Genomic DNA, 17205 nt, shown 5'->3' on the forward strand with positions numbered 1-17205 from the left:
GGGGACAGGCAGTAACAACGGGTAAACTGTTAAGGAAGGTGACCAGATTTTAAGATTGGTAAAGAGGGCACCAATGACCGGGGGTATTGCCAACCTCCAGACATAGCCTGGAGGTCTGGAATCACCTCAGGCCTGCACAGCTTGGAGACACTGGGGGCTTGCCAACCTCCAGGCACGGCCTGGAATTCTGAAAACACCACGTTCCCCTTTATCACTAAAAGATTGGTAAAGGAGGGGGGGTTCAATATGGAACAACAAAATTTTGCATAGAACACAAATATAGTATTGTAGTTTTTATTAAATTTCAAGAAATAACAACCACAATTAAATATTAAACATTAAACAAAACTTATTTATAGTATTATTTTATTCTTTGGCATAGATTCAAATTCAGAGTACCTATATTGGCATTGTTGTGTGTTACTCTTTGGCATATTTCTTAATTGAGTGAATTTTTTTTTAGTAGATTGCTGTCGTTGCTTAAAATGTCATGAAATTTGTCACAGAAATTTGTTAAATCACACTTCACAACTTTATTTACAGTAGAAAAAAACACGTTCACTTGCAGCATAAGTTCCTAGTAAGGACAGCACATATTCCACGATTTTTCAGTGCATTTTTGTATGGAACATGGAATTCTTTTGACAGCTTGCAAAAGAGTTAACCAGCGTGTTTTACTGTACCCAAGAATTTTGTGATATTCGACTTCCGCAGCCTCACAGAATTCTTTAAGCCAGTGGTCCCCAACCTTTTTGGGGCTGGGGACCGGCAGGGCAACTGCCCGCCCGCGCATGCGCTCCCACGTGGCCCGACCGGGCATGCGCAATGCGCGGGCACGGCCCTGATTCCCTCTCCTCCCCCTCCCGCAGTAAGAAGCTTCCTGGGCCTCAAGCTTGCGCACCGGGCCGCGTCCCGCAGGTTGGGGACCACTGCTTTAAGCCTTTCAACGCGCACAGTGTATATGTAGAAATAAGAATATATTTGAATAACAATGTTTTCCACATATACAGTCAACAAATCAGCAGCTGTTTGAATGGCGTTATGTATTATGTGCGCATCAATGACGTTTTGATTAAGGGTTTCGTTTAGTTTATAAAAAGCGTTTTTTGTATCTCTTCTCGCTTTACCTCCAAAATTTGTGTTTGTGTTGTCTGCACAATATGCAGTAACTTTATGTTTTCAATTGTTTTTTTCCAAAATATCCGTAATGGAACTGAAAATTATTTCAGAAGTTTCACTGGGCAAAGAAACAAAATCTAAAATTCTCATTTGCATTCCAGTTTCCAAATCAAAAGATCTAATAATGGTTAGAAATAACTTTATATCCTTCTGATTAGATGCGTCAGAATATATGGATATAAAATTAATTTTTTCAAGATTGTTTTCCAATTCTGACAATGCATGTGGGGCAAGCACATTACATACTATAGCCTCGTATTTTGTTCTAGCACAAAAATTTGTGTTTGTGTTGTCTGCACAATATGCAGTAACTTTATGTTTTCAATTGTTTTTTTCCAAAATATCCGTAATGGAACTGAAAATTATTTCAGAAGTTTCACTGGGCAAAGAAACAAAATCTAAAATTCTCATTTGCATTCCAGTTTCCAAATCAAAAGATCTAATAATGGTTAGAAATAACTTTATATCCTTCTGATTAGATGCGTCAGAATATATGGATATAAAATTAATTTTTTCAAGATTGTTTTCCAATTCTGACAATGCATGTGGGGCAAGCACATTACATACTATTGCCTCGGATTTTGTTCTAGCACAAAAATTTGTGTTTGTGTTGTCTGCACAATATGCAGTAACTTTATGTTTTCAATTGTTTTTTTCCAAAATATCCGTAATGGAACTGAAAATTATTTCAGACGTTTCACTGGGCAAAGAAACAAAATCTAAAATTCTCATTTGCATTCCAGTTTCCAAATCAAAAGATCTAATAATGGTTAGAAATAACTTTATATCCTTCTGATTAGATGCGTCAGAATATATGGATATAAAATTAATTTTTTCAAGATTGTTTTCCAATTCTGACAATGCATGTGGCGCAAGCACATTACATACTATAGCCTCGTATTTTGTTCTAGCACAAAAATTTGTGTTTGTGTTGTCTGCACAATATGCAGTAACTTTATGTTTTCAATTGTTTTTTTCCAAAATATCCGTAATGGAACTGAAAATTATTTCAGACGTTTCACTGGGCAAAGAAACAAAATCTAAAATTCTCATTTGCATTCCAGTTTCCAAATCAAAAGATCTAATAATGGTTAGAAATAACTTTATATCCTTCTGATTAGATGCGTCAGAATATATGGATATAAAATTAATTTTTTCAAGATTGTTTTCCAATTCTGACAATGCATGTGGGGCAAGCACATTACATACTATTGCCTCGGATTTTGTTCTAGCACAAACAAGTTTTTTGTTGAAAAACGTTTTGACAACCTGTGATGTACAGTCCATGGATCTGAAAGAACGATTATGATTAATAGCATGAAAAGACATAAGTGCCAATGCTAATTTCTTTCGTTCGTCTCCATAACTGGTTTTCTGGGAAAAGTCTTCCATTTTGGAAGAAGATGCAACACCATCTAAATATCTTTTATGTCTCTGTGTCTCCAGATGCTTTGAAATATCATTCCTCCCGCCGTGCAAAATGCAAAATTCCCCATTATATTTCTCACATCTCAGCATGTAATCGGTTTTGGCTTTTTTAAGAAAAGGAAATTCACGTTTCAGATCATCGCGTTGATTTTGCATCCTCTTTTCTTACTCAAGATGTTGATGATCTAAAAAAAAAGTTTAAAATTATATTATAAAATATTATATACATATTGTTTAACATCTTACATGAACATATTTTATTGTTAGTTTATAAAGTATATTACCTATTTCCTTAGAGGAAAGACTTTAACATAAAAACCCCACACAAATGAACTCCACAACATTAAAGCACAGCACCTACTAAAGACAAATATGGTAGTGCTGGCAAGATGGTACATTACCGCTGTATTCTGCCACCTATCTAACAACACAGGGATAATGGTAACTGAGGAGTTTCTATAAAGGCCAGCCCAAATGCTTGTTGTTAGGGAGGAGCGCAAATTGCATGCAAGAATTCATGTTGAATCCTGGCCAGATCAGGGCTTGGGAGCCAACATTACATTCAGCATGGGCTCAGCAGACTTCTTTGGGGCCGGAGGCCACGTGGCACACAGGCTTCCCAGGCCGTGGGAGGCTGGGGGGGGACGGGGGGACATGGAGGCTCACCGGGGCAGGCAGAAAGAAGAAAGAAGCCGATGTTGCACAGCTCCCACCTTGCCTTCACCTCCACGTGCTGCTCAGCGCCGCCGGGGCCAGGCAAAGACAATACGCAGAATGCTGGACGAGCTCAGCTGCGGCATGTTTGGGGCCGGGGCTGGGCACAGTAGATGACGCCAGACGCCAGACGCCATGGACGCTGCAGGACATTCCAAGAATCGACGTGGAACATTTGGAGTGAAGTCGGGACTGCCCCGCTATTTTCGTGACACATTACTGTTAAGAAAGGAGAGAAACACATTATTGGGGACAGTAGAAGGTTGAAGAGGAAGGACTTGGCTACTGAGTTAGCAAAGGGCACCATAGAATTGAATGACTAGATGGGAACTTGACCCTATGGGGAAATCTGAGGGCCAGAACCTCAGGCGAGTGCAGCTGTGAAGTCCTGTTGGGACAGGGCTGTGTTCACAGCTACCCACCCCCTTCTCTTCTCCTGGGAAATAGCCTTACCTTTCCGCAGATTACATGCTTGATCTCAGCAGGGACCTTCCGCCCCTGCCGCAGTTCTGAGAGGAGGATGCTGATTTGCAGTCCTTCTCCCTGCAGAGGTAGACAGAAAAAGGCCACCCATCACCCCGCTAGTTCTTTTCCCACCCCAGGAAAGAGGTGCCGAGCTGGCTTCCACCCATCCCCCTTCCCCTCCATGACCCCATGCCTTACCTCCTGCTCCTCCTCCAGGAGGCTGTACGCCTGGCCCAGGAGGGAGTACATTAAAAGCAGGCCCCCGACTCTCCTCCACTCCTGGGCCAGGCTCACCACAATGTTCCAGCAAGTGGTCAGGAACTCCATTTCTTGTTGCATTGTGAAATGCATGCCGAAGAGCTGAAACCCAAAAGACACACTTTTAGAATGCCTCCATTCCAGAGGAAGCGGAAACAGCCTTGGGCTCCGTTCCTCTAGAGTAGCACTCCTTCCCGGACCACAACCCCTGGAGTGAGGGAAACAGGAGGCACCTTGGGGCAGAGACTCTACCCTTCCTCCTCCTCTCCCCAAGACCAGGGGGATGGGAGGCCCCTTGGGGCAAAGGCCAGTCCTCTCAGTGCTTCCTCCTAGTCTCCAAAGACCAGGGGAAGGGGAGGGGAGAGGTCACCCAAAGGGAGAGACTCAAGCTCCCAGCATCTCCAGATGATCTCTGAGGCGGCTGTGTGACTTGTGTGCTGAAGAGAGCGTTTCAGATGCCCTCTGCTCCACGCCCTCCCTGACCTTTACAAAGGACCCCCCTCCAGGCCCACCCACCCTCAGGGTCTCCTTACCTCGCTGACCCGCACAAGCTGGTACAGCCGTGCCCTCAAGGGCTGCCCCTTCCACTGTGGGCACCTCAGGAATGAGGTGCCCTTGCCACGGAGCCCTGGCAGGAAGAGAGTGCAAGTTCCAGCTCAGAGGCCCCACCCAGCAAAGGTGCCTCTTCAGCCCCCTCTGCACCTTTCCCTCTCCCCTCTCTCCCCACAGGCCTCAGGGCCTCCCACCCTCCCCTCCTCTCCCCGCTCCCTGAGCAACTCCGGAGGAGCCGTGCAGGGCTGTGGCTTTGGAGAATGAAGGCCCTGTTCTGGGGTACACGGAGGCCCACTTTCCGTGGGGGCTGATGGAGCAGAACAGGGGCCCAGGGCACCCCAGGAGAGGTCTGGCTGAGCCACAGGGGAGTGGCTGCTGCTGCTGCTGCTGCTGCTGCTGCTGCTGCTGCTGCTGCTGCTGCTGCTGCTTCTTCTTCTTCTTCTTCTTCTTCTTCTTCTTCTTCTTCTTCTTCTTCTTCTTCTTCTTCTTCTTCTTCTTCTTCTTCTTCTTCTTCTTCTTCTTCTTCTTCTTCTTCTTCTTCTTCTTCTTCTTCTGTCCGGCTTCCCTTGTGCACAAGGGCCCCCTTCCCTTGTGCACAAGCATCTGGGCCCTCCCATCTTCCCCAGGGGCCCTGTTCTGGAGAAACAGCGGTGTGGGGAGAATGGAGGCTCTCGAGGGCAGAAGGGACCATCCAAAGCCGTGGAGCCACAAGAAGGGAGTTGGATGCAGAACGGAGGACAGCCCAATGGGCCACACCTCCCCGCTGCCCCCTGGGACTTACCCTTCTGTTGCAGCAACAGCCCATGGAGCTGGCTGACGGCCTCCCGGGCCCGTTCCCGGATGACGGGTTCGGGGTCCAGGAGGGAGACCGCCAGCCTTGCTGCCAGGCTGCCCAGTTGGGGCTCAGCGGCGTTCTAAAGGGAAGGAAAAAAAAGGCCCCTTTAGCAAAACCTGAAAGCTCCCAGGCCCTCAGAAGCCCCTTCTCTGGCCCGAGGATGCCGACCCACCCCGTGCAGATCCTTCTTCTCTCCACCGCCTCCTGATTCGGAAACACTTGCCCTCGGACTGGACTCGGGCTGTGGGCCAGAGCGGGTCTGGACACCCCCCCACCACCACAGCCTCCTTTAGGGGAATTCTGGGCTGCACTTTGGGCACGGAACCATGCAAGGGACTCGTGGATGATCCTCGCCCATTTCTTTGGGACTCCCTCCCTCCGGGGCACAGCCATCGGGTGTGCTGGGGGCACTCACCTGAAAGGAGGGCAGGTCCCGGGCGAATTGCAGGAGGGAACTGCAGAGGGAGGCTGCCTGGGCACGTACCTCAGCCTCCCCAACCTCCATCCAGTAGGTCAGATGCTGTGGGAAGAAGCAGCGTCCCTGAACCAACCCCCCATTGAACGCCTGCCTGCCTGCCTGCAGCAGGAGAACCGTGGCCTTTTTGAGACCCACCCGGTTGTACTGTCTGTCCCGTTCCCTCCATGCTCCGCCCCCTCCCTCCTGCACACTTACGTCAAGGAGTCCCACCAGGTGGCGAGTGGTGGGGGCCTCTTTCAGCAGCCCCTTGAACATCCCCTCCAGGGCCTGCAAGAAAGAAAGGAGGGGCAAGTGGGCAGTGGGAGAAAAGGCCTGCAGGCCCGGTCAGCTGTAGCACATTGACTCCCCAGGGCCTCTCCCTGTGCTGAGAGGAGAACCCATCCCAGCCCCTCGGATGTGGTCTTGAGAACGGGGTCCGAAGGGAACCTACCTGGCCAGCCGTGCTCTCTTTGCTGGAGACGCAGGTCCACACAAGGTGAGTGCCCAGGGAAATGAGCGACCTGCGGAGGTCCTCCTCCAATGGAGGCTGGAACCGGCTGGGGAGAAAGGGAAGGATTGGACACTGTAAAATGCTGAGAGATTCGGCCACAGTGATCCGACCCCCTCCAGCACACGCCTCCCCGGGCTTTCCCAGAAGCAGACATGGGCCAAACATGGACTTCCCTAGTGAGTCCGGCCAGACCCCTCCCCTCTGGCTCCCTCCTCACGCTCCTCTCAAGGGCGGTCGAGCAAAGGGCTCGAAAGAGCTGCACCTTGGGCCACCCACAGGTTGGTGGGCAGGCCACGGGGGCAGCCGTTCCTTCCCATCGTAGAGGGTGGGATTTCCTCCTCTGGAATGTCCAGCCCCAGCCTCCCCTCCCTCTGGCTGCTCCTTGGAAGAAAGACTGACCTGAGGCCAGTGATGGCTCGCAGAGCCAGGAGGCAGGAGGTTGGTGTCCCTACCAGGGAGCGAACCATGATCTCCTGTGGGAGAAAAGGGAGGAAACCGTGTGGGTGGAAACAATGGCGGTCTGAGCCCTTGGACTCCAGCAGGCTCTCTCTGGCCCTGCAGCCTCCTGTTCACCCGCTCTCTCCATCCCACCGGTGTGGGCAGAGGCCACTGGGCCTTCCCAAGCACGACCCACAAATCCTCCGAGCTGGTAGGACTCTCTGAGAAGGGGATGGAGTCACTTCCCCCGTCACCCGGAACTGCCAAGGCCACCGGAAGAGAAGTGACGCCAGCCCCAGGCCACCCCCAGCGCCAGCCTGAGTGATGGGGGAAGGAAAGCCTGGGGTCTCCTCCTGTGGGTCTGGCAAGCCCCATCCCCAAAAACTCAGAGGTCAGTCATTGGACGCCACTGGCCACAAGGACCCCCTTGAACAGTCCCAGGGGGCTCCCCCTCCCCAAGCAAGGCTCGACTTCATCGGGTGGGCTGCCTCTGCGTGAGCCACTGCCCCTTGCCGCTTGCCTGCCCCAAGGCAGGGGTGGGCACAAGGAGGCATTCCCAGGAGACAAGGGGGAGCCCAAGGAATCCCTGGCCCCTCCATCTGCCCCCTCTTTAACCCTTACGCCCTACCTGACCCCACACTATTCCAAGGAGCATGCTCCCCTTTCCCCTCTTCCAACCCACGGCAGGGGTCACCTGGTTCTGCCCCCCCCCGCCCGCCCGCATCCCTCGCCCATCAGAAGAGTCCCCCAAGCATTCCTACCTTCACGCTCGCAGCCACCTCTCTTTTGGAGCAGGGCAGGTGGAGGGTGGTGTGCCGCTGCTGTTCCCGGCAGAGGTGGGCAACTGCTTTCAAGAAGCGCTTTGGTTGGCTCTGGATTGGACAAAAGGACAGTTGTGAGTCAGGAGAGGCCTGTGCAAGGACCCCACCCCTCAGGGAGCCTGCAGGGCAGGCTCAAGGGGTTTGTCCATCTCGCCCACAAGGACTCTCCTAGTGAACCAGCCAGGGAGGGAAACCAGAGAGGGGCTTGGGATCGCTCGGGGCAGGGCTGTGGGGTCCTTCCTGGACCCTGCAGAGAGGGCTGAGTTCCAAGGGGCCTACCTGATGCTCCCCACTCACATGCCGGGCCACAATTCGGACATAGTCCCTTCGTGTTGTTGGAGGTGGGGGTGCTGCTGGAACTGGAAACAGCAAGAGAAGAGGCTGAACCAGGGAAAGAGATCAGTGTTTCCTTCCCCCCGTCCTCATGGGCAGCTCTCTGGATCCTCGCGTGGGGCTTCCAAACCTCTTAGACGATTCCCCAGACCACCCGAGGGACTCTGAGGGATCGTATCTCCAGCAGGCTGGCAGGAGGGCGGCCTGCTTTCCAACCTAAAAACCCTGAAACCTCCTGAGGCTCAGCCCAAGCTCCTCCTGGCACAAGGGGTGTGCATCACACTTTCTCTGTCGGAAAGAGAATACGGCTCACCCCCACCCTTGGTGCCCCCCCCCCGTCCTACTTGCAAAAATATCACAAGGAGCATGCATTGCGCCAGAAGGAGCCCATAGTTGGGCCTTCTCTGCCCCCTGCCAGGGTCACGCCATGTTGAGCCTGGCATGGGATTGGGACAGGTGCCCCAAGAGCCACCCAGTTCACCTCCAGGAAGGTCCGGATCTGGGTCTCTGCCTCGCTCAGACCCCAGGGGAGGAGGGGGTGTTGTGCATGGCAGAGGTGTCCAGAGCAGGGGGAGAATCAGAACAGCCTGAAACCATCCCCCCACCCGCAGGGAGAGCCCATCCGCAGACTTTCCACTGCACTCCTGGGTGTAAACTGCACGGGGCTTTTATTCCGACCCCAGATCGATTCAGTCCCTGCCCTTTACACAGAATGCGATTTTCGTTTGGATTTTGGGCAATTTAAATTTTCCTTCTGCAGAAATAAGGATTGATCCGGAGTTACCCTACCTTTATTGTGCGATATCTCAGACTGCTTTTAAGCCTAAATATATATTATAAAAATCGCATTGTTTTGAATCGGGGCTCTCCTCCGTGGTAGAGGACCCATGATTGGCTACAGGTGGTCATGTGACAAGCCTGCCTCAAAGGAGAAGCCCCTAAGTTCTCTCTGTCGACCTTGGATATTTTTTTTGTGCCTTCTTCGTCCCCCCCCCCCTTTCAAGAAAAGAAAGGATTTTTTCCTCCCTCCTCTGACTTCTTTGATCCTCTCCCCCCTTCAAGAAAACAAAGAAAGAGTCTCCATTTGCCTCCCCCCCCCCCTCTTCTGAGCCTCCCTAGCCACGTGCAGAAGACTTTCCTGTTTCAATGGGGGGGGAGGGAAGAGGAAGGCCGAGTTCAAAGCGATCTGAATTCTACAGGATTGACAATGGAATAAACAAAGTAAATGCAGACTCTGCCCTGGCGTGGGCAGGGCATCTCCTCACCTGCAGCCTCCTGCTGGTAATCCAGCTCAATGGGCAGAGGAGCTATTTGGTTGTTGCCTCTGCCCAGGAGGGAGCGGAGGCGTCGTGCCCTGCAAGAGACAAGGGAAGATCAGAAAGGGACCTGGCGGGAGCCTGCCACCTGAGGCCTCACACTGGCTGGGAAGGGGCTGTCCTCCAGGGGAGCATCTGCAAGGACGCTGGGTGCAGAGGGGTTGGGGAGGTGTCTTTTCAGAACTGTCCATGTTACACCAATCACAGTCCTCCAAAGAACAGCTCTTCCTGGGGGAGGGGCTTCACTGAGGGGGTCCCGCAGCCCTGCTTGGGGCCTGAACTGGTTGGGAAGATGGCTTGGGAGCCCCCCAACCCCCCCCCCCCCAGGGAGACAGGCAGAAGAAAATGAGAGGAGACCCCACTTACAACATTATACGACGACCCGTCCACATCTTTTATGTACAGAATGGTCAAACAAACAAACAAAGAAACAAAACCCACCTATTTACAAAAACAACTATATACAAACAAACAAATCAATCAATCAAACAACAAGCAATCAAACAACAAACAACAAACAATCAAAGAACAAACAATCAAAACTGCAAACAATCAAACAACAAACAATCAGAACTGCAAACAATCAAACAACAAACCACAAATAAACCAACAAGAAAACAACCAAACAGACTAAGAATAAGAATAACAAGAACAACAAACCAATCTAATATAACCAACCAACCAACAAACAAACAAACAATCAAAATCACTCTGCACACAACTCATCCACAACCGCTCCAACGCCAACCAACAGATGAGATGGCCCAGAACCCGCAGGGGCTGAGGTCAGAAAGGAGGGCTTGGCCCGTCTCTTGGCAACCTCCCCCACCGTGTTCCGGGATGTCATGCTGGGCTCAGAGTCCAGCCCAGTCCCCTTAGGAAGCCCCTGGAACTGGATGGTCACCAGTCCAAGAAAGGGGTTATCCAGCTATAGCACCAAAACTTGGGGACTCCATTCCTTTCCTGTTTCGTCTGCACAACAACCCTGGCAGTAGGCCTCAAGTGTTTCATCTCCACAACTACCTGGTTGGGTGGCCTCAACTGTTTCTTTGCACAACAACCCTGCCTTCCCCCTAAAGCAGCCAATTCTGCCTGGAGAGCTGATCTTGATCATCTGGAGATGAGTTATAATGCCAGGAGATCTGCAGGCCCCACCTGGAGGCTGGCTACCCCTGGTTTGAAAGTGGGGCCTCCAAAGGATAGAATCATAGAATAACAGAGTGGGGAGGGACCTCCTGGGTCATCTAGCCCAACCCCCCTAGCCAAATGCAGGACACTTACAACCCCACTGTCACCTGCCACCCCCTTGAGCCTTCACAGAATCAGCCTCTCGGTCAGAGTGGAGAAATTTCCAAGGCTTCAGAGGCCACGACCTCCCGAGGATGCCTGTTCCACTGGGAAACTGCTGTAGGCATGTGCACGTACCTGAAAACCCCCTCGCTCCCCAGGCCACAGAGATGGCGGAATCATGAAATATCCCTTAGCAGGGAGGAACACGCTCTCACTCAGGTCTAGCACACAGGTGCCACCCTCCAGGCAGGAGATGATGGGAATACACTGGATGTGCTGCTCATCTTCACACAGAGACCTTCCCATTCCCATCACCTCCCCTGGGGAAAAGGGACACTGCATGCCAGAGCTGCAGGCGACAGCTGTGGCTGGCTGCCCAAACATTGCTTCGATGTCAGCCTCCATCTGAGAACTGGAGAATCACTGAAGTCCACTCAGAGCTCACCTGGGTTTCCCTGGAGAGAAGAGGCGTGCCTGGCAAGGGTGTGTGTTTGGGGGAGGGGGGGAGGGGGGATTTTATAGCACCACCCGTGGTCTGGGGATGCCAGCCTCCAGAGGCCCACCAAACACCACATCAGAGGGGCGGGGCCTGACAAATCCACACCCACAAACCAGGAGCCCCAGGGAACTCTCAGAAAGCAAGGAGAGAGTGGCACACAGACACCTTCGTCCTCCTCAGCAGGATGGTCACGTGATCCAACCCTACTGTCCTCTAGGGGAGGAGTTTAGGGGGGCCTGAGTGCTTAATCCATGCTCCCATCGTCACAGGCTCTCCCATCCGGTCTCCCCCCCCCCCACCCCGAAATAAAGAACAGTCAAGAGGAAGACTAGCTGCTGGTTTTTCTACCCCACTTTTGATTACCCTAAGGAGTCTCAAAGCAGCCTTTCCGTCCTCTCCTCATGCCAGACACCCTGAGAGAGCTCTGACAGAACTGCTTTCTGAGAACAGCTCTGTCAGGAGTTAGACCAAGCCTCCCAGATGTCCACACATTGAACACTGGGGTGGGGAATCCAATCTGGCTCTACAGGTCCCAGGCCACAGCCTTTTGTTAGCAGAGTCAATAAGGCAGAAAGATAGTGCACATCCTGATTTAAGAATAGGAAAAGGTTTATTCAGGAATTACAGAATCATAGAATCATAGAATCATAGAGTTGGAAGGGGCCACACAGGCCATCTAGTCCAACCCCCTGCTCAACGCAGGATCAGCCCTAAGCATCCTAAAGCATCCAAGAAAAGTGTGTATCCAACCCTTGCTTGAAGACTGCCAGTGAGGGGGAGCTCACCACCTCCTTAGGCAGCCTATTCCACTGCTGAACTACTCTGACTGTGAAATTTTTTTTCCTGATATCTAGCCTATATCGTTGTACTTGAAGTTTAAACCCATTACTGCGCGTCCTTTCCTCTGCAGCCAACAGAAACAGCATCCTGCCCTCCTCCAAGTGACAACCTTTCAAATACTTAAAGAGGGCTATCATGTCCCCTCTCAATCTCCTTTTCTCCAGGCTGAACATTCCCAAGTCCCTCAACCTATCTTTATAGGGCTTGGTCCCTTGGCCCCAGATCATCCTTGTCGCTCTCCTCTGTACCTTTTCAACTTTATGTCCTTCTTGAAGTGAGGCCTCCAGAACTGCACACAGTACTCCAGGTGTGGTCTGACCAGTGCCGTATACAATGGGACTATGACATCTTGTGATTTTGATGTGATGCCCCTGTTGATACAGCCCAAAATGGCATTTGCCTTTTTTACCACTGAATCACACTGCCTGCTCATGTTTAGTTTACAATCCACAAGTACCCCAAGGTCTCGTTCACACACACAGTGTTACCTAGAAGCGTATCCCCCATCCAGTAGGCATGCTTTTCATTTTTCTGACCCAGATGCAGAACTTTACACTTATCTTTATTAAATTGCATCTTGTTCTCATTTGCCCATTTTTCCATTATGTTCAGATCTCGTTGAACTCTGTCTCTATCTTCTGGAGTATTTGCCAGTCCTCCCAATTTGATGTCATCTGCAAACTTGATGAGCAGTCCCTCCACCCCCGCATCTAGATAATTAATAAATATGTTAAAAAGTACCAGACCGAGCCCTGAGGTACCCCGCTACTCACCTCCCTCCAGTCTGATGAAACACCATTGACAACAACTCTTTGAGTGCGGTTCTCTAACCAGTTCCCTATCCACCTAACTATCTGAAAATCCAGATTGCAGTCCTTCAATTTATCCATCAGAACATCATGTGGAATCTCATCAAAAGCTTTACTAAAATCCAAGTAAACTACATCAACCGAATTTCCACGATCCAGCAAACCTGTTACTTGGTCAAAAAAGGAAACCAGGGCAGAGTCTGCACTTACTTATTTTATTCCGTTGTCAATCCTGTTGAATTCAGATCGCTTTGAACTCGGGTCTTCCTCTCCCCCCCCCTCCCCATTAAAGCAGGAAAGTCTTCTGCACCTGGCTAGGGAGGCTCAGAGGGGGGGGGGGAGCCAAGCCTCTTTCTTTCTTTTCTTGAAGGGGGGGGGGGGAGAGGATCCAAGAAGTCGGAGGAGGGAGGAAAAAAATCCTTTCTTTACTTGAAAGGGGGGGAGGTGGGACGAAGAAGGCACAAAAAAAAATCCAAGGCCAACAGAAGTTGAGAGAAATTAGGGGCTTCTCCTTTGAGGCAGGCTTGTCACATGACCACCTGTAGCCAATCACGGGCCCTCTACCACGGAGGAGAGCCCAGATTCAAAACAATGCGATTTTCTGAATATATTAAGGGTTAGCAGCAGTCTGAGATATCCCACAATAAAGGTAGGGTCAATCCTTCTTGCTGCAGAAGGAAATTTTAAATCGCCCCAAATCCAAACGGAAATCGCATTCTGTGTAGAGGGCAGGGACTGAATCGATCTGGGGTTGGAATAAAAGCCCTGTGCAGTTTACACCCAGGTTGGTCTGACAGGACCTGTTGGAGACAAATCCATGCTGACTTCCTTGGATCACCAAATTGTCCTCCAGATGTTTGCAGATCGCTCCCTTTAATATCTGCTCCATTATCTTCCCCACAACAGAGGTCAGACTCACTAGTCTGTAGTTTCACAGGTCATCCTTCCTCCCTTTTTTGAAGATCAGAATAACATTTGCTCTCTTCCAGTCCTCCAGGACATCTCCAGTCCTTAAAGAGGTCCCGAAGATGATGGACAAGGGTTCTACAAGTTCTCTGGAAAGTTCTTTGAGCACTCTCAGGTGCATTTCATCCAGCCCAGGGGATTTGAACTCATCCAGTGCAGCTAAATGCCTCTCGACAACCTCTCTGTCCATGCCAACCTGCCACCCAGACACTATCCCATGGCTACTGCCATCTCAAGATGTGCCTAAACCCTTTGACCTGTGTGGGGGAAAAAACAGATGTAAAATAGGCGCTGAGCCTTTCTGCTTTCTCTGCATCCTCTGTTAGAGTTTGTCCATCTGCACCCAACAGTGGGCCTATTGCCTCCATTCCTTTACATTTGCTTCTCACATAACTGAAAAATCTTTTCTTGTTACAATGGGCTTCCCTGGCCAATCTTAGCTCACTCTCAGCTTTGGCCTTTCTGATGATTGATCTACAGTGCCTAGTAACCTGTAGGTACTCTTCTTTAGAGCTCTGTCCTTCCCTCCATTTCCTAAACATTTTCCTTTTCCTTCTTAGTTGCTCTTGAAGTTCTCTGTTCATCCAAATAGGCTTCTTAGAGCTCCTGCAGTGTTTTCATCTTTCTGGGATAGTCATTGATTGAGCATGCAATAGTTCTTGTTTGAGTAGCGCCCACCCTTCACATGCTCCCTTCCCTTCTAGCATTCTCGTCCATGGTATGACACTCATCATGTCTCGGAGTTTATTAAAGTTTGCCCTACGAAAATCCAACATCCGCGAATGACCATGCTTGACAGTGCAGAGGAGAGACGGAGACAGGAGCTTACTCCATGCTTAACTGAGAGAGAGAGACCGGAACAGTGGCTTCCGAGGAGAAGCAGGAAATTCCCCCCAAGAGTAGCAAGCTGAAGAAAGAAAAAGAATGGCCCTTAACAGGAGAGCAAGCCCTGATCTCACTATCCTAACTAACAGTCTTCTTGCTGCCCCCTGAAGTGTCTTCTTCTATTCTTTGTACATCAGACATTGTCTATTCCAACACCTTTAACCACTGCATATTATGACACAGTTTACATTTAGTCTGAGGAAGAGTGTATGCACTCAAAAGCTCTGAATAAACCTTCCTTGGTCTTCACGGTGCTATTGGACTCCATTTTTGTTGTGCTACTTCAGACCAACATGGCTGCCCACTTGAATCCATCAACCCATAGTCCATTCTGTTTCCCCAATCTTATGTAGGGTGACCCAGTTCCCCCTCGTAGTAGTCCACAGGAGGCCACAGTGCATCTTTGCTCAGGGACTTGCGGCAGCTCCTCAGGGATGTTCGCCATGCGTACAAACCTGACAAACAAGCACATTCTCCTCTTCGTAATAATGGTCATTATGACTATCACTGTACCGTTTCTTTTTTCTTTATCTGCATGCGTTTAAATGGCTTAACAAGGTCAAATTGGCAAGGGCCAACTGTCCTGGGATGGCAGCCTTTTCGGGGAGTGGGAAATTCAATCCAAAACTTCTAATTAGATTGGGGACAGCCTGTTGATCTGTGATTTGTTGACATACGGCCTTGCGGTCCCTTGGAAACAGATGAGACGGGGAACCAAATTTTGACCAGCCTTCAGAGGTCTTCAGCCAGGAGCTGCTCAGATTTCTTGACTGGGATCCAAGAAGAGTTTTAAACAGGTTGTGAGGGGGGTCGGGGTGGGCAGCTGGGTCGGATCCTCAGCAAAAGTTCATGAAAGGAGAACCAAGGAAACATCCCCCCCCCTGACTCCCACCCCCTTGAAAGACACTATTCTCATAAAATCTTTTGCTTCTCCTTTTTTGGGTCCCTTTATTTTGCTTTCAAGATTGGTTTAGCGGCTCAAATGACAGTCATGCGGTCATGGGAAAGGTTTGCCAAGGATCCGTCTCCTGTGTCAGTCACAGTTTGCTGGAGAGGAGTGAGCGCCATGATCCAAGCGGAAGTGATACTTTAGCGCAGTTACACACCTTGTAAATCATGCTTCAGCTTACAGGGACTGGTTCCCACTCCAGCGACTATGCTGAGCATGAATGGGGGCGGGGGGGTGTTTTCTCCACTGCCAAGACTCATGAATCTAACAATGTGTAGATTTATACTGAGTAACCCAGATGGTGAGTGCTCATTTAGAGCAGTAGGGGGTATCTAGGATAAGGAATATGGGTTTAGGCAAGCCCAAGTCTTTGTAAGCCACTTTGAACTAGGAGGGGAAGTGGGGTATAAATATTTTGATTTTAATTAAATAAATTTATTTTTTCTGTTTATTTATTAATTGCATTTATAGACTGTCTCTCTTGAGCCAACCGTCTTGCAGCAGTTAACAACAAGAGTACATTAAAAAGATACAACAGTCTGAAAACAATTTTAAAAACAATTCACCCCCACCCCACCACCACCCATCTCAACCCCTCCCCTCCCCACTGCATTCATATTTCTCATTTCTTGGTGTTTATTCAATACATTTAGAACAGGGGTAGTCAAACTGCGGCCCTCCAGATGTCCATGGACTACAATTCCCAGGAGCCCCTGCCAGCATTCGCAGTTTGACTACCCCTGATTTAGAAGTAAATATACAGGGACCAGCAAGACTCATGGGAAGGGGTCCCAGCCTCTCTACCAATCATCAGGCTGCACCATGGATGTTTGGGCCTTAGTTCCTACTTGCCTCCAACTCTGGAGACGATTCCTATGCCCCTCCCCTTCTCCTGCCCCTGCTCCCTTCCAAGAATGTATCTGATGTATCACCGGCAGGCAAAATCTCAAAACTCTGGCTCACTTACTTAGGCCGTATTACATGGTCCAGTGGAGAAAGCAATTGTGCTAGGATTGGTCAGTGGGAAAAGGAGACCTGGCTGACAAGTAACGCAGTGGTTAGAGCCAATCAAAATGGGCACCAGCCAGAACATTACACTGTTGAGGGAGACGGTGCGGGATTGGGGATCATGGTGACTACTGTGCCATGGGGTCGCCAAGAGTTGAACATGACAACAACAAAGTTTTATTTGTGTAAACTATAATCTTACAGCTTTAATACGTTGGTCTTAAAGGTGCCACTGGATTCAGACTTTGTTCTGTATATATTTGTACTATATTATTGCTGTAGTGTGGAGGGAGAGGAGCAGGTAAGTCGACAGCCAGTTGACAGATGGGTCTTTGCCAGGAAATGGAAGCAAGAAAAAACAAATCTGCCCAAGGTGCAAGACTGGCTATTGAAAGTAAAACAGACCCATGTTGTGGTGAAATTCATGTCTTATCTAAAAAGATTGATGTACCAAGGGTGGACTAATTATGATCAGGACTTGTATGGAGGATAAAACTGGCAGCAGAATAGTTGGGGGTCGAATTAGGATCACTCAGTGTTGATATGATTGTTTTTATGCTCAATTAGACTGCCTGTAATGGGTAAATCCTTTGAAGGTGTATTTGTTTGGTATGTCCCCTCCCCCCTTTCTGCCTTTTTGGCATTGTTGTAG

General features: G+C 49.7%; 1 protein-coding gene across 1 annotated transcript; it reads right to left on the reverse strand.

The window, feature by feature from the left end:
• Nucleotides 1-296: 296 nt before the first annotated feature.
• On the reverse strand, nucleotides 297-13070 carry LOC143823652 (uncharacterized). The gene is made up of 15 exons (XM_077310176.1): nucleotides 12956-13070; nucleotides 12185-12646; nucleotides 9257-9345; nucleotides 7938-8017; nucleotides 7599-7709; nucleotides 6799-6872; nucleotides 6340-6445; nucleotides 6105-6176; nucleotides 5847-5951; nucleotides 5378-5510; nucleotides 4578-4672; nucleotides 3985-4146; nucleotides 3775-3864; nucleotides 3274-3540; nucleotides 297-2792 (listed from the first exon to the last, which is right to left on the reverse strand). The coding sequence occupies exons 2-14, from the start codon at nucleotides 12367-12369 to the stop codon at nucleotides 3538-3540; spliced, it is 1305 nt and encodes a 434-aa protein (XP_077166291.1). The 5' UTR covers nucleotides 12370-12646; nucleotides 12956-13070; the 3' UTR covers nucleotides 297-2792; nucleotides 3274-3537.
• Nucleotides 13071-17205: the final 4135 nt, after the last annotated feature.

This window comes from Paroedura picta, chromosome 14 (genome assembly GCF_049243985.1).
Source record: "Paroedura picta isolate Pp20150507F chromosome 14, Ppicta_v3.0, whole genome shotgun sequence".
Lineage (NCBI taxonomy): Eukaryota > Metazoa > Chordata > Lepidosauria > Squamata > Gekkonidae > Paroedura > Paroedura picta.

Bases quoted from the DNA above. Each gene is read 5' to 3' on its own strand.
- LOC143823652 (XM_077310176.1), bottom strand. From the start codon at position 12,369: ATGAGCAGGCAGTGTGATTCAGTGGTAAAAAAGGCAAATGCCATTTTG. The intron at 5,952-6,104 runs GTAAGTGTGCAG...TTCTTCCCACAG, and splicing joins ACCTGGTGGGACTCCTTGAC to CATCTGACCTACTGGATGGA. The intron at 4,673-5,377 runs GTAAGTCCCAGG...TCTTCCTGCCAG, and splicing joins GCTGTTGCTGCAACAGAAGG to GGCTCCGTGGCAAGGGCACC.